Raw genomic sequence first — 17898 nt, 5'->3', positions numbered from 1 at the left:
AGGGGTCAGTTTTGTCCCCCATGTTGTTTAACATTTACATGGAGCCACTGGGTGCGGTCATCCAGAGCTTTGGAGTGTGCTGTCATCAGTATGCTGACGACACGCAGCTCTATTTCTCCTTTTCATCTTCAGCAGGAGAGGCTGTGGATGTGTTGAACCGGTGCTTGGCTGCGACAATGGACTGGATGAGGGCTAATAAACTGAGACTCAATCCAGACAAGACTGAGATGCTGTTAGTAGGTGATTCCGCTGACAGGATGAGGGTGTTCTACCAGTTCTGGACGGGATTGCACTCACCCTGAAGGAGCAGGTTCGTAGCTTGGGGGTTCTTTTAGATCCATCATTGTCACTTGAGGCTCAGGTAACCTCAGTGGCACGGAGTGCCTTCTACAAACTCCGGTTGGTGGCCCAGCTATGCCCCTATCTAGACAGGGATAACCTGGCTTCAGTTGTCCATGCTCTGGTAACCTCCAAGTTAGATTACTGCAATGAGCTCTACGTAGGGCTGCCTTTGAAGATGGTTCAGAAGCTGCAGCTCGTGCAAAATGCAGCCGCCAGATTGATTTCGGGAACCAGAAGGTTTGACCATATAACACCTGCTCTGGTCCGCTTGCACTGGCTGCCTGTATGTTTCTGAGCCCAATTCAAGGTGCTGGTTATGACCTATAAAGCCTTACATGGCTTGGGACCACAATATCTGATGGAATGCCTCTCCCGACATGAATATACCACGTCACTACGTTCAACATCTAAGGTCCTCCTCCGGGTGCCTACTCCGAAAGAGGCTCGGAGTGTGGCAACAAGGGACAGGGCCTTTTCATTGGTGGCCCCCAGACTATGGAATCATCTCCCTGACGAGGATCACCTGGCACCAACGCTGCTATCTTTCCGGCGCCAGGTTAAGACTTTCCTCTTTGCCCAGGCATATGGCGGCACATCTTAATCACCCACATGTTTAGTTTTTAACGGTTTTTAATGCTTTATGTGTGTATGTTCTGTGTTTTAGAGTTTTAAATTTTGTATACTTGTTTTTATCTCAATTTTAGAATTTCTGTAAACCGCCCAGAGAGCCCTGGCTATGGGAGCGGTATATAAGTGTAATAAAATAAATAAATAAATAAACTTTGATTACAAGGTTATGATAAGAGCACAAGTTGCTTTGGGTTTTTGTTTGTCCTGTGAATGACATGGTTGCAAAGTAACTTCTAAATAATGAACAGCCCGCTTTCCTGGCAGATGTTTAACAGCACCTGAAAATGAAGCTGCTGTACCAGATGGCTACCTGTCCTATACATCTCAAATGTACAGCTTTTGTTCCTTCCAGATCCATTTAATTTAAGATAAGAAGGCTATTAATATAGCCCTTGATCTAACCAGCTTACCGCTCCGCACGTCTCAAGAGACAGTAGTCACAACTTCAGAAGGTGTCATTTTAACTTCTTCTTTTTCCACATGTGGCAATATAATTGCAGCAAAGAACTGAAGAGGGAATTTTTAAGGCAATTACATTAGTGTGTGTGTACATTTTTTTTAAGAAAAAACAACACTGGCTAAGTGTCCTTTTAAAAAAAACTGAATAAAAAGGAATAGTTAAATGCTAAAAGTTTCTGCTCATTCGAAGTAATGAGCTTTGCCTGTGATTAAAGCTGCATGAAGTCTTTAATGGGAAGCTGAGCGGTATGGTCAGGGGGGGACGAGGTTCATGCAAATGGCAGAAGTGATCAATCAACGTACAACTGTATTGAGCATTGGAGGATTTCTTTCATCTCTGCCTAATGATTGGTGATGTTTCCTCCTTGCCAACCTGGCCAGTGAGCTGTATCTGGCATCTAAAGTGGCACAAAGAATGGCAAAAATAAAAACAAGTCCCTTTGACTTTACTTCACAGCCCATGCATGTATAAATCATTATTTCAGGCCCCATGCATGTATATATTTAGCACAATGCAATCCTAAACCTGAGAGTGCATCTTCTCCCTTACCAACCTGCGTGGTCACTGAGGACATCAGAAGGTGTGGTCCTGGTGGTTACACATGGACCTATGGCCCAATTAGAGTCCACCAGGAGAAGAGCCTTTAGGGTGGTGGCCCCCTTTCTTTGGAATTCTCTGTCCCAGGAGGTCAGGCAGTGTCAACACTTTGCTACTTTCAGCACTTCCTGAAAACAGCTCTTTTCCAGGAAGCCTTCCTTAACTGACCAGTCATGGTCGTTATTGGTATTCTGTTTTAAAATGATCAATTTTAATATGGTGTTTTAATCTTTTTAATCTTTTTATTTCTTATGTTCACCACTCCATAATTTTAGATATGGAATGGTACATAAATATTGTAAACAAAACAAACAAACAAATAAACCTTTTTCCTGGGTTATACTATTTCAGGCTGCAGCAGTGAGGGCGGGTGTTCCATCATGGGAAAAATATTGTCTGTATATATTAAAATAGCACATCAGAGAGAACATGAAGATGGGCCTTTCTCTCTGAATTTTTTTTTTAAAGATGGGGAAGATTTAAGCATTTGAATTGCTACCTGCAGCCTGAACTGATATGGAAATGATATGGTACTGTCCAGGAAAAGCCACTGGGTTCTGTAGTCAAGCGGGCATTGCAGTTGTCTCACTGAATTGTGATAATTCTCTGCTTCTTTTCATCCTGCTCTTTTTGGAGTAGGTTCCATCTGACCCAGGTAACCTGAGCGATTTCAGTTGGCTCCGTCTCCCAGTCTGAACAAAGAAAGTGACTAGCAGGGAGGTGCTAATTTGTTCTGAAGGATTCCATACAGATCATCATTCATCAGCCTCATCTTAGGACCATGGCAATCAAAGTGGAGTACAAAAATTAAAATTTGGAGTAAAATAATAACCAAATACAAACAAAAAACATAACTAAGCAGCTGACCCTGAATTGCATAACTCAAAACATTAAAATGCAAATACAGGTCAGTTCAGTCAGCTCAAATCAGATCAGCCTATTGGAAATGCTTTTAAAAACAAATACATCTCCACTTGGGAATGAAATGCCACAAAGGAACGACCAATGGCCTTCAGAGCCAAGCGGCAAAACTATGGTTGGCCAGTAAATAAAGAGATCTTCACTCACTGGATTCCATCATACAACCTAGTTTCATTTCATTTGAACCCCACTTCAACTGCTGAAGGCCTGAATCACCCATATTCCCCATGGTGTAGTCACTCAAAACAAACAAACCAACTTCCCAAAACAACAGCAGATGACACAGTGATCATGTATACAAGAGATAATCATAGAGTTGACTGTATTGAGGGGTTACGTACCACTCCATTGCTGCAATTCTAAGCGAGATGCGGCATTCCCATTGCAAGTAACCATGTGATATCATAACTGGTGCATATTTTCCACTGTGAAGTGGCAATCAAACTATACAGATTTTTTTTTTTTTTGGCAACTGTCATACCATATCAATAAGGCAGGAGTTAGGCCAAACTCAACTCTCATGGGGTGAAAAATGGTTGTCTGAATCTATCTATCCATTGCAAGAGTAGAACAAGATTTCAAACATTTTAGGGATTTAATGAGAAGCTGTAGAATAAATGCAGCTATCCATGTGAGTGAAATCAAAGTTACTAGTTACTATTCATGTTGAATACTATATATTATAATATATGTAGTGTGTGTGTGTGTGTGTGTGTGTGTGTGTGTATGTATTTATCCCCTCAAAGTGGCATTGCTTGCTTGTAAGCTCCAATAGAAAAAAAATCCTTTGCTAAAAAATAAAAAGCAGCAAAATGTGACTCAATCTTGAAAGTGTAGCCATCATTGTCCAAGGGACCAGCCTGGCATTTATAGGCAGAGCACCTCCGATGTGGTGACTTTGAGCTTAGAGCTGTTGCAAAGCATACCAGGGGTGGTCGTCCCCATGACTAAGCCTTCTGGATGGAAGCATTTCTAACGATATGCAAATAAAGTCAAATTACTTCAAAATTGTAAACTGGGAATGTGAAAAAGTCTATCATTATCCTGTCAGAATTAATCAGGGAAACAAGCAGTTTGTACAAGCCAAGGCTTGCTAAGTGCTCCATGGGAAGAAAAAGATAAAATATGTGCAATTGTGTCAATATTTAGATGTAAAGGTGCCAGTCCATAACATAAACATGTAAAGTGGGGCATATGATCCTCTTATAGTTAATGTCAAAACATCACCCAATAATCGTTTTGGAGCATATGGTACCATGTAATTTGCTTAACAAATTGAACACAGTGGTAAGAGATGATAACTTTAATTTATTAGCACATATTGCAGGGACTACTTCCTTGACTCAAAATGAATGAGAATTAGGGCCAGCACATAGATGTAAAACTGTCAAAATGGATGCTTACAATCATGGGCAACCTGCAATCCATGGAGCCCCTGGGGTATCGCACCCATTTTCCCTACAGCCCAGCTGATCAGTCATCAGTTGGATGATGGGGAAAAGCAGCTGGAAAACAGGATGGTTGTGGGGAGAGAAGACTTAATGTTGCCTGTCCCGGTGATCCTGATGCTGAAATCCCTTTTTCCTTGCTGCGAATAGCAGTGATGTTATAGCAATCTGGTTCAGGATTGATGTGTGTGTGTGTGTGTGTGTGTGTGTGTGTGTGGATTGACCTCACACCCCTCCCAGTGACCCCAATGCAGAGATCCTTAAAACAGTGCTCCGGATCAAGATCACAGGGCAGGAAGAGAATTTCAGCTCCCTCCTTCCTAGGGACTTGGTCAGGAATGTTGTGTGTGGGGGAGGCCTTAAGATCTCCTGCTCCAGCAATCCCATCCCCTGATCCTAGCGAGCAGGGAGGGGAAGTTTAAAAACCTGCCTATCTGTCTGTGCTGAGATGTGGATGGGTGGATGGAAGAATATGTCCTGAGAGTGTATGTGGAAGGCATCAGGATGGCCTGATTTATACAAAATCAACATGGAATCTTGGGTCACCTTAGGGCACAGTTCTATCGGAATGACCGTCAGCCTTAATATTCAGAGGCTGATGGGAATTCTATGCAAAGGGGGAGGAGTAAGGAGAGTTTTCTCCTGTATAATTGGGGCTCTGTGGAGTGGGAGGAAGGAGGTTGGAGGGATTCTCCCTGAGCTGGCCTCCTTAATCTCCTCTCTACCCCACTCACAGAACCACCTCTTCTTACTCATCTCTGGGGTTGCTTTTGCAACCTTGGAGAGGCAGCCAGTGCAACTATCTCCACATTAGCTGTGAGGAGGAGGGGGAGGGGCTGCTCAGACTCCTGGGTCTGAGGTTAGAGCACCATTTCTGAACTCAGATCCAGGAATCCAAACTAGACAATGCCCCCTGCCACTGCCTAGGGGCTGCAGGATTCCTCTCTTAAAGATTAAGCTTTTGTGGTCTACGAGCCACTTCATCAGATGTTGTTGTTTATTCGTTCAGTCACTTCTGACTCTTCCGACTCTTCGTGACTTCATGGACCAGCCCACGCCAGAGCTTTCTGTCGGCCATCACCACCCCTAGCTCCCCCAAGGTCAAGTCTGTCACCTCATCAGATACCTCATCAGATACATGAGGTATTATCTTGAGTTCTGCAAGTTCTATACACACTGTGAGGTCAAAGGGAATTGAAATGCAGAACATTCTGGCAGTGAAAACTGACTGGCCATTCACAAAGCGAATGTTAAGAACATAAGAAGAGTCATGCTGGATCAGACCAAGGGTCCATCTTGTCCAGCATTCTGGTCACACAGCGACTAACCAGCTGTCATAAAAAACCCATGAGCAGGACCTGCTTGCAACAGCATTCTCCTGTCCATGTTCCCCAGCAACTGGAGTACATAGGCATACTGCCTCTGATACTAGAGGTAGTATATAACCATCAGGACCAATAGCCATTGATAGCCTTCTCCTCAAGAAATTAACACGTTGTATGGTTTTAAAGAAAATGTCTTTGTCTCTATTCAAGCCACAGGAGATAGTGGCTTGATGATTTGTAACTCAGCTGTTATGCATTGAAATCTCTCTTTGAAGTTCCTTTATTCAAGAATGGCTATTTGACAGAGTGTCCTAGAATGCTAAAATATTCTCCCACTGCTGTTCCCCCCCATTATCATTTCTGATATCAGATTTGTGTCCATTTATTATTTTGCATCTCTATGCAAGCACATGTGTGCAATGTAGAATGCAGTGGGGCACTGTGGGGAAATGATGGCATGTATCACATCAGAAGATGAAAACTTATGCAGCCACAGACTAACATGGCTACCCCTCTGGAAACGGCTTTATACAGTTTATAGGCCACCCCGTAATGGAAATTTTCTGGGCGGCTTACTAGGATTCCAGCAAATAAAATTACAATAAAATGGCAAAATACAATGAGCACAACACCATTATAAAATCACAAAATCGTTTTAAAATAGAGAACAGCAACAAATCAATTTAAAACTGAGGGCAGAGGAATAGAATCCCACAAAGCTAAGGAAGTATAAAACCATAACATAATTTAAAAGGCCTGGGAAAATAAAGGCGGTCTTTCCATGGCTCCATAAAGATATTAAAGTAGGCACCAAGTGGGCCTAATCGTGGACCTCCTGCATCAGGTTTCATTTGGCCCTCCTTTCATGTCACAGAATTATTCTTCCTGTCTGCTTTCCTAAGTAATTTACTTAGTTCCATCCACCCTGGTGAAAGTTTATGATCTTGGGACTTATGTACCAGCATGCAGATAGCTGCAGAGATGTCATCTGGCTGTGGTGGTAGCAGTGAGAGACCCAAAACTATTGCCTCCAGTCAGCCAGAGTTCTGCTCTTCAATATCTGATGAGCTGTTTATTCAAAATTATTTGTGTTTGAAATGTGATCCTTTTAAACAAGCCAGCAAACTGATCAATGCTTTCAGTCATCAAGCTAAATAAACAAGAGAAGAATCTACTGAACCTTGTTGGGAAGGCTGAGGGGTGGGAGTTCTCACATGTCTTGGAGAAAATGCCATGCAGGTGCATCGCATGGGGGTCTGCTCTATTTTAATGCAGGAAATTTGCACTTGCCATAGCAACCACCACCTCCTGTGAGATGTCTCCTGCAGTGACACCTTTGAGACATGATACGCCTCCTCTTCGAGGTACTCTAAACAGCCCATCATGCAAATGCTACTATTTCCCACAACATTTGTGTGCAGGCATGCAATCTGATGACTCAGCATACCCCCGAATGCAAAGATCCATGCGGGCTCACAGGGAGCATCCTAAACAGCAGCACATGGTGGGACACGAGTTAGATTCCAATGCAGTGCTGCAAATTCCTTACAGTCGGAGTCCAACCCATACTGGCTCTTCCAAGAGAGCCATGATGCTGTAGTGGTTAAAGAGTTGACAGGCTAAGAAGACCTAAGAACAGAAGAAGAACTCTGCTGGGACAGGCCACTGGTCCATGTAGTCCAGCATCCTCTTTCTCAGAGCGGCCAACCAGATGACTTTGGGAAGCCCACAAGTGGGATATGAAGGCAATGGGCCTTTCTGGTTGCTGCTTTCCAGCAGCTGGTAACCAGTGGCATACTGCCTCCGAACGCATTGGTTAAATATAGCCATCATGATTAGTAGTAGCTACTGGCAAATTTATCCTCCATGACTTGGGTTCAAATACCTACTCAGCCCATGAAAATCATTGGGTGATTTTGGGCCAGTCACACATTCTTAACCTAATCTATCTGGTAGAATTGTGAGGGAAAAGCAGGGGTCAGGGAAAGTTAAACTTATCCATGTATGCCAACCTCAGTCCATTGGAGGAAAGGTGTAAATCAATAAAATAAATGAAGCTGCATGAATCGATCAATACAATAAACGAAGCTGCATAAATGTCACACACAGACCTTCTGTCCCTGCTTTGGGTCCCCTTGTAGAGAGTCTTAGGTTCAGAGAGGGTGAGCATTCAAGATATGAGGCCTAAAAATGGTGAGCCCTCTATTTGACTTCATCACTTTCAAGTCTCTTTCATATTGGACCAAGCCCCTCCACTACTTCCCTCCCTGTCCCTTTCCAAAAGGGTTTCTCCTGGCCCATCCTGCCCTTGGTGACCTATCCCACTCTTTCTTCACACCTCTACATTCCCTGTTTTCTCTCCCCCCTACTGCCTGTTACTCTTCTCTTCCCCAAGGTAAGACTCCTCCTCCTCCTCCTCCTCCTCCTCCTCCTCCGAACTGGAAGGTAGAGCACAAGAAAGAAGGAGGTGGGGAGCCTTGGAGAAGGGGGGAATAGAGATGGTGAACACAATTGGCTGAAGAGGCCAATTGAGTCTGGGGCTGAGCATGTAGGTGCCTACCTATCCCCACTGTAGAGTAAAAAGAGGGATACCTCAAGTATAGCTTGCTTCCCTCCCCCCTCTCCCTTCCACCTCTTCCTCTCCTCCAACTCTCTCACTCTCACTCTCACTCTCTCTCATACAGTGTTTATATAGGTTTCCAAGTCAGGCCTGGGTCTTTGCCATAGCAACAGGTAGTCCTGGCCTTTCCTAGCTGATTTTTCAGTCATCCAATCTGCTTCCTCACTGCATCCTGCTCCCAGTTCTCCTTGGACAATTCCCTTTTGGACAGTCCTTTCCATATGACGTCCCTGAGCCTTTTACCAGCATTTTCCAGAGCCCCTGGCAACACCAGTCCCTGCTCCTGCAGGTAGATCTGCCATGGCTGCCCAGGGCCCCATGCTGACAGGGAGCAAAGCTGCGTTCACAATAAATAAGACAAAAAGCTGCTTCCAGGGAACAGCTTGCGCTCAGTGTGAGATGAATCTATGCTGGCGGCTTGCCTGGTGGTTCTGCACTGTCTTGAATGAGACAGGGAGACAAAGCAGGAGGAAAGCGCACAAACAAGTCTTGCTGTGTACAGTAGCAAGAGAGAACGATCGTCTCGTACATTGATATAGGTCATTGGTGTTTGGTGCTGGTATGCTGACAAAGCAAGAGTTTAGGTGAAGCGGCATGACACGGACAGGCTCCCTTAGAGAAAGGCTCTGGAAGAGTACATAGCAAAAGTGCTTCCATACTGAAATCAACTTCCAGCAAGGTGCTGGTTAGCAGTACTTATAAAGGCCTAAGTAGCTTGGGACCAGGATATTTAAAGGACCACTTCTTTCTGCATGAACCTGTCTGTCAACTGCATTCATCTTCTGAGGCATTTCTACCACCAAGAGAGATTGGATGTGAGACAGGACCTTTAGGGTGGCAGCATCCCTATTATGCAACACTCTCTCCCAAGGGACATTCACTTGGATCTTCCTTTGATCATTTTTAGCCAAATTATTAAGGCGTTTATTGTTCTGCCAAAGTTTGGATCTATTTTAACACTTACCTGATTAGTTTTATTGCCTTGTTTTAATGTTATCACATTTTGATTTTATTGTTATTTTTAGATTGTAACCTGTCTCTTGAGGGCCAAAAGGTTGGATAAAAACAATTTAATAAAGTAAAACAAAATAAACTCCAGTCCAATTTTTCCTGACACCCACCCTCATCCTATTTTTTCCTGAAGTTCATGGCGTTCTCCTGCTCTCTCTTCTCCTTTCCTTGACTACCAATGGCATATACATTTGGATATTTTGCTGGGCTAAGAGAAGAGAGTTAGGTAAAAATGCACCTAAGTTATTATATATCCACAGGGACAGGGATTCATAGGTTGTAAATTACAGGTAGCGGAAAACGTGGAAAGGGTCACCAAGCAATTTAGGGTGCAATTATAGTGACAGAGGCATTGTGGGCTAGGTGCATGGAGCACCCTTTCCATTAGTCCAATGAATAGACTACCTCTTTGAAAGGTATTGTAACAGGATGCCAATTACCCACAATGAGACCTAATATCAAAAGGAAGAGTGGTTTCAGATCAAATAAAACATCCTTGCTTGTTTTGCTTTCTTCTTTCCTTTGTATATTATTCTTTCTGGCCATAGAATCAGCATTGCTTTTTTTTGTAACAAATACAAATGCACAATAGTGCTCATATAAATTAAACAAATACAATAGACCCTACATAGATGGATATCCAAATTGTACTTAGCAGGGATGGACAAACAAGCAAAGTTTGAGCTCACCACAATACTCCAAACACCAGCTCACATGCTCGTCTTTCTTCACTTTGCACTTTCTGTTTGTTTTGTGTGAACAGGAAAAGTATGCAAAACAAATAGCTTTCAAACATGGGCATTGTGCAAACATTTCCTAAGTGTACACATAATTCCAAAATTAACCCCCCCTTTCCCAAATAAACTAAAATGTGGGTGATTTAAAATGTGTGCCTTTTGAGAAAGTTGCACATTTTCCCAGTACACATTTGTGCAAATTTGCCGAAAGGGACGGGAATTTGTGGACATTTTTGAGGAAATGCACTCCTGTCCATTTTCAGGATGGTGAACAGGGCATTTTCCAGCAATTTGCCAACTAGGAGCGAAATTTGAGTGATTTGCCAACTAGGAATGAAATTCTGAATGAACGTGCAGGGGTGGACTGGAAAGGTGTTCTTCATTTTGCTGTCCTTTATTGGGGAGGGCCAATTCAAGGAAGCACTGTTCACCTTGCCTTCTCCCCCTCTCCCACCCCTCTTTAAAGAGCACAGTCCATTCTCTGTTAAAAGTACTCTCATCTCTCTTGTGGACAGAATGCACTCCTGACAGCCATTTTCCCATAGAAAGCAATGGCAGTGGTGCATCACTATGAATATTCCCTTGCGAAGAGATAGCAGTGGGGTTTTAACAGACTACATTTTGTTTGAGAAGGGGGTGGGGAAGCCAAAGTGAGCAGTATGCCTTCCAAAACATTTGACGCATCTCACACTTGCTCACCCAAACTCCCCCTCCCATTGCAGCAGCTATGACAGTGTCTTTGGGAAAGAACATGGCGACAAAAGCTGCCATACAGGTGATCTCCTAGGTGCTCTCCTCATGTTATGCTTACATTAGTGGAAATGGTAAGATTTATGTCAAACCTTGAGGTTTGCATGGATTCATTCCAGGGGAGGAACAGTATATAAGCTGGGGATCAAATGTGAAACGATCGGTGAATACATTATGCTTACTTTCTGTAATTTATTTATGACAGTAAACATTTAATGCAGAATTAATTTGTGGAGGGTGGTTTATTAATTACATATTAGAGTATATGTACCCAGTTCACACATCTACACCACATAAATGTTATTGTGCATCAATAAAACATTTTCTGTTGATCGTATACCTCAGTTATTATTCATGGCTATCAATATTTCTCTCTAAGTGCTGTGCATTATTTATGTAATGTGTTAGCCATTAAAGCCATGCCATATTTTCCCCATCCAGATTGGTTTGCCCTGCTTACTTATGGCTGTCTTGACCAATAAACTAGTCTTATGAGTACTGCATCCTTTGCATCCTTTCATTGATGTTATTCCTCTTTGCCTTCTTGGTGCAGGTAAGACAAGGGGGGGGGGGGCGGGTCGTCAATAATCCTCACAAGCACATATTTGAGGCTTGATGCACCACACACCGCAGTGATATTTGCTGTGTACAGCTACAGCAACCATTTCACATCTGACCGCAGGTGGTAGTATCAACTTTGCATGAGATTACTGATCAGTGTCTTGCTAAAGTCGCTTAAATCTGTCCCACAATCATTCCTCTTGTGTTGGACATTTGGATACCAGTAAGTCCAGATGACCTTGTCCCAGAGACAAGCCATAGTTGTTGTTTATCACTAGAATATTCCAGGCTATGGGCAGAGTGAGGTGAGACATCATTTGGCCTCATTGACCCTTCTTTCTATTTTCCTTGCTTCTAATATGGACCTCAGCAGTTTGGTGCATGGTCTCAGTGGGAACAAGTGGGTTATATTGAACTGAAAAGCCCTTCAGTTTCCATCTGTCTTACCAAAAGAGGTTCATTCTGTTCACAATGAGTAAAAATAGAATTTTAGGTGACTCATGTTCATACCAGAGCACTGTAACCCAAAATCTCCAGTCTGCAAAGTACAACTTGAAGGAGGAAGCATAGCAGTGCTTTACTATCTGTTTAAACATTAAAAGCAATTAATTTTAGAAGAAATTAACTGTACCTGATTTTATCTGGACTTTCCCCAATGAGTATGAGTGAGACGGAACCACAAAACAACTGGGGAAATTTGCACAAGATGTATTTGTCTTATATACATTTTAAGGCAAGAATTAGTAACAGCCTTACCTTAAATACGAGTTCTCCTATCAGTCCATTCCAGGTCCCATTCTCCTGGGGGCGTCCATACTTGTGGTCTGGCGCAACATAAATTTCATACGTGAAGCCAAGGTAAGTGGATAAGGATTCCAGGACATCTATCGAAAAGCCTTGGTATTTCTTTGGCTTCCCCAAAACATTTTCTGACACCATTACAAAGGGCTCCTCCTAAACCAGAAAGAAAAAGAGGCACCTTGGGTAGTTGTAAAACAAAGACTTGTCACACTGACTACAATGGAAACTAACATTTTCAAAGAATTGTTTTCTGTGGTATGCTTTTTCCCAGCCTTTCCCTGACTGCCCTCTACATTTTCTTTGATTTATATTCTGCAAAATGTTCACAGTTTCCCCCCTGGATTCTGATAGTTGCAAGTTGGCAACCTTAGGCTGCCATTTCCCTTTCATATGGCCAAGGAGGATGTTCCACTTTCCAGACCAGGGCCACCCAAGATAATTTGCTGCCTGAGACAAAAGACAAGATGATACCCCTTGCCCAGTCCATAAATAGAAGGTGACTGAATTGGCAATTGAACCAAGACTGGCAATGGGATAGCATCCTCTATCACAGGCTCCATTTAGGATGTCCAAGACAGGCTGTCTCTCATACCCTGCTCTGTCCCCCCACAGCCAGATAGCTCATGAGAATAGTTAGGGGTCTCTGCTGCTGCCCCCTGCACCTGCTGCCAGAGATGATTGCTTCACTCTGCTTAATGGAATGGCTGCCCCTGTTCTGAATTATAGGGAAGCTTAGCACTAAGGAGCAGAATGGATGCACCACCTGCCATGGTCAAATAATCACATTATTTCATCAAGATGAGTACCTTTGTCTTCTGCTCTAGCTTCATTGACCCCATTCAGAAAACAACCTTAAACCACAGCTTTAATCATGGTGGTTAAGCCAGAAAGCCGGCCTGTATTCCAAATTCACCTTAAACCATGGCTTTAACCATGGTGAATAAGGCTTTTTGCTTTAGTCACTGTGGTTAAAGCTGTGGTTTAAGGTGACTTCTGGACACGGCCCAACTTTCTGGCTTAACCACCATGGTTAAAGCCGTGGTTTAAGGTGTCTTCTGAAAGGGGCCAAGGTGGCCTAAAACTCTGATAACCTACCTCACCAGATGCCTAAGTTGGCTTGGAAATATAATAAGCATACATACATAAAGGTGTTGTGAAAACAGTTTACAAAGTGAGGCAAAGAAAATGCAAAAAGTACACTACACAGTCCAATTGGGTGTAGGTGTGCTCCCAACACACTGAAGCCAAGCATCCCAATCCTACATGTACAAAAGCAGGCTTCGGTGTATGCATCTGTGTTGAAATGGTCACCTGAGCCCAGCTGAACTCATTGGAAGCATCTTTTGATGCAAATGGGGAGAGACAACCCTATGCTATACTGTTAGTTTTACCCGACCCTGTGCCTGCTTACCCTACCCTGTGCCTGTTTGCATTCTCTTCCCCTCCTTATTGTTTTACTATGATTTTATTAGATTGTAAGCCTATGCGGCAGAGTCTTGCTATTTACTGTTTTACTCTGTACAGCACCATGTACATTGATGGCGCTAAATAAATAAATAAATAATAATAATAATAATAATAATAATAATAATAATAATATGCAGAGGTACTTGTTGTGGCACACATCCAGAGCTGCATGAGTACTAGCATGCAGTTATGAGTGCTGTTGCTGTGATATCAAGGAGATTCAAGACTACCTGTCTGACACCAAATAGCGCACAATCTGTGGACATTGGCGCTATTGGTACATCACTGTATGCAGACTTCCTCTGGTGAGATCATCATCCATGGATGTTATTCAAGCCAAGTGTCAAATGGTTGTAAAACTTTACATCAGCAGCATCAAAAGGTTCCCTGTCTGTAGTATAGTTTGCTTACTGGTTAATCCATCTATGACTAGGGCCATAGCTAGACCTAAGGTTTATCCCTGGATCATCCAGGGGTCAAACCTGTTCATCTAGGTGACACACAGGGGATCCAGTGCTCAGGCAGGGGCGAACCCTGGATGATCCCAGGATAAACCTTAGGTCTAGCTCTGGCCTAAGAAAACTGCTCTAAAAATCTCTTTTGGCTGGCTTTGGCAAGTTGCTATGTCTCAAGGTCAGCCCCACAGCTGTAAAATGAGAGCTGCCACCCAGACCAGCTAAGGGTAGTCATGAAAAGTTATCACAATATATTTTGCAGGTTTCCATGTGTATGGTGTTTTTGAAGAAGTTCAGTTTCCATGTTTAAAAAAGAAGTTTCTAGTCCCCAAGATTCAGGGGCAATGCTTAAATTCTTTCTGATCTTGCCCACGTTTCTGGTATAACTATGGTAGATTATGTGTTGAAACTTAAAACTTTATTTAAATTTAAAACAAGGCATTGTCTATCATTTCTGAAATAGCCACTGATGGGCATTATCCAACACAAGAATCTCGTGAAGTTGTCACCTGGCATTGTTTTCTTTAAATTACAAGGGCCATAATCCAAAAAAAGTTCTAAGAAGTTAAAAAATGGAAATCCTTTATGTTTTCTCCATTTATACTTAAAAATAAAATAAAATTTTACACTACTGAAAAACTACAAGCTTACTGAAAAACTACAAGCTACACAAAAACAAACTGTGAATTAACGCTGATCATTAAGATGTCAGACTCCCTATTCAATAAATCCTATCGGCAGCAATAAATGAAAGTTTCTACCCACCCACCCACCCACCATATTTTATCAATCCAAGTGTATTATGCACAATTTCCCCCCAGATCTGTTTAAAAGGGGGAATGGAGATGTTTAAGGAGATCATGGTTTTCATATTACCAAAGATTTATTCACATCACTTGTTGGGTTATTAGATAATAGCACCTCATAATTCAGAATTTGCATTCAGTCAGTTAAAAATGACTGCTAATTGCTCATCTGATTTATAAGACTGTTTAAAGCAGGAGCACAGCTTTGCAGCTTATTCTAAACTTTCCTGAAGCCACGTACAAAAGCCGGCAAGTGAAGAAGCTCGGAGAGGCTTCTGCCATATGACACAAAGGCAACAGGGTTACTGATCCAAAAAAACGTTTCAAGCTATTAAGATGTTTAATTGAGGATCGCTTTGGATCTTTTCAGCTCTTGGGATAGTTGAGTATGTCTAGCTCCTGTAAGCCTCGTGACATTTGTGAAGACATCACATGGCATCAGGATTCAAGCCAACAACTGAACTGGTGGTGACAAAAAACAGTGGAAAAGGACCAGATCTCAGTTTCAGAGCACATGCTACCCATGCCGATTCAGTCACTGGCATCTGCAGTTTAAAGCTGGTTTGAAAGAGACCCTGGAGTCTCTTCTTCATTGGAATGAAGGGGCAGGTGGAGATGCATTGTTAATAGTGACAATGCCAAACATGGTTATACAAGGTTGATTTTTCTCTCTGCTTTGGTGTACTTAACAATAAATAAGATTGCCTAGAGCAGCTTTTCCCAACCTGGTGTCCTCCAGATATTTTGGACTACAGCTCCCAGCATTCCTGACCATTGGCCATGCTGGCTGGGGCTGCTGGGAATGGAAGTCCAAAACATCTGGAATGCACCAGGATAGGTAAGGCTGGCTTAGACAATGGATAATACAACAGAAATTAGTGTTAGTACATACTGGGTTGGATCCAGACTAGCCATACAAAGAATTTACCCACTGAGACAGTATTGGGCTAGCTGGACAAATACTCTGATCTGGTATAAGGCAATTGCTTATGGTCCTATACCAGGAAGGGGTTCAGTTTGTACACTATATAACCCAGTTTGGGCAAAAGAAAAGAACTGCAAGGAGATCAACTAAGAAAGCCTGTTACACCAACAGACCAAAGTGATGCATTAGCCTCCGATAGGGTTTGATTGACTGGATCCAGGAGCCCAGTGGACCTATTGTAAGCACAGATGCTCCCCATGCACACGTGAGGCCGAAGCAAGTGTTTGGCAGCTGCCCGCCATTGCCCCCAAATGGTACACTTCCCCCTTCCTGCATCATTGGCAACCACCATTGACACAACGGGGAGGGGGCAGGGAAGTGCACATTATCAGAAGCCTACACAAATTGCACATTTGCTCCATCCCGAGCTAAAGGTGGCCTTAACTTAAAGGCCCCATTGAAGCAAGGGTAAAGGTGTGAATGCTCCATTAACATCGCCATTGATGCAAGAAGGGGGAAATGTGCAAGTGTGGCAAATGGGTGGGTGGCTGCCAAGCAATTGCTGGGCCAAGCCAGGTCTCAGAAGAGACTTGCATGGCCTGGCAAGTGGGGTGAATGGCAGCAGAGACAGGGTGAACACCCCTGAGTCTAGCGCAGGTGAGTTCACCCATCCCTAGTCCAAATCATGCTTGTTGGATTATCTGATTCATCTCACCTGTCTTAAACATGGGGCCTGATCCAACCAGGACCCACACTAAACCAATTCAAAGGCACTAATATGACTCACATGCACTTGTATGAAAGAAGGCTATGCCTATACACTTCCGGTCAGAATTCAAGGTGTTGGTAATGATGTTTAAAGCCCTAAACAGCTTGGGACCTTGATATTTGAGAGAGCGCCTCTTCTTATACATGCCTGCCTGAGACCTTAGATCTGTTGGAGGAGCCTTTCTCCGCATCCCACCAATGGGACAAGGGAGAGGGCTTTCTCTGTTGTGGCACCCTGACTGTGGAATGCCCTCCCCTTGGAGGCCCGATTGGTGCCAACATTGACTGCATTTCGACGCCAAGTAAAAACATGGCTTTTTAACAAAGCCTTTGATGTTTAAACTCACTGGCACATTGTTTTAACTGCTTTAACTGCTTTTAAATTATATATTGTTTTAACTTGGATCATGGTTTAATTTGTTTTTAACTGGGCATATTTATCATTTTATACTGTATGCTTTTATCTAAATGCTGCTCTGAGATCTTAATGATATAGGGCAGGATATATAAATGTTTTAAATAAATACAGTGTGATAGGAAATGGATGCAGATATAAAAGCAAAGAAAAGCTTATACATGCCCCTCAACTCAAAGTTGTAGCTGCCCTGCTTCCCTTGAAGCAGCAGGCGTATTCTGAACCAGCTCAATATGAACTTTGGCAACATCTCTAGATGAAGCAGCTAAGAAAACTGTTATCACCAGCTACAGACTTCCTTTCTCAACCTCTGTCTTTGCTTTGCTGCACACTCAAGTCCACATCCAACCCATGGACATCCACGATTTCGCGAACATGGATAAAACTCCATGCTTCTCTTGAAATGGACTCTTATGCCATGACACACTTTTTAAGGTGCCACAAGACTCCTCCATGGTTTTGTTGCAGTGGATGGACACAGCTACCCCCTCTGGAAGTCTCAACTAGATTATGTAGCTTTGAACAGAAATCAGGGTTACCATCTTTATGACCACTCTGAAAAACAGATGGATTTTATAGTTCTGAAAATGGGGGAATCAACCAATGTTTCTTTTTTTCTTGTTCCCATCGGTCATAGTGGCAGATCCAGGTGAAACCTGAAATCACATCGCATCACCTATTAGAGCCAGATTTGAATGTCTGCAAAACCTTGATAAGACTCTTAAGACAGTCATAAAGCCATGCAAACATCACGACTTCAACATCACCAGTCTTTTCCCTCTCCTATTTCCCTCTCTCCCTCCCCAGCTGTTTTTGTGACACCTTGCCTGATTATGAGATCTGGAGATCTGAAAAGCTT

At 42.9% G+C, this 17898-nt stretch overlaps 1 protein-coding gene across 1 annotated transcript in view; it reads right to left on the bottom strand.

Moving 5' to 3' along the window:
- The window catches only part of GRID2 (glutamate ionotropic receptor delta type subunit 2), a 1050481-nt gene that overhangs the window by 211264 nt on the left and 821319 nt on the right, over positions 1–17898 (bottom strand). Inside the window, exon 10 of the mRNA XM_063135400.1 lies at positions 12159–12356. Coding sequence (XP_062991470.1) covers positions 12159–12356 — 198 coding nt within the window. The remainder of the gene's footprint in view (positions 1–12158; positions 12357–17898) is intronic.

The sequence above is a fragment of the Elgaria multicarinata genome, chromosome 10, assembly GCF_023053635.1.
Source record: "Elgaria multicarinata webbii isolate HBS135686 ecotype San Diego chromosome 10, rElgMul1.1.pri, whole genome shotgun sequence".
In the NCBI taxonomy this organism is placed as follows: domain Eukaryota; kingdom Metazoa; phylum Chordata; class Lepidosauria; order Squamata; family Anguidae; genus Elgaria; species Elgaria multicarinata.
The sequence above is the reverse complement of the archived record's forward strand: the minus strand, read 5'-3'. Positions and strand labels throughout refer to the sequence as shown.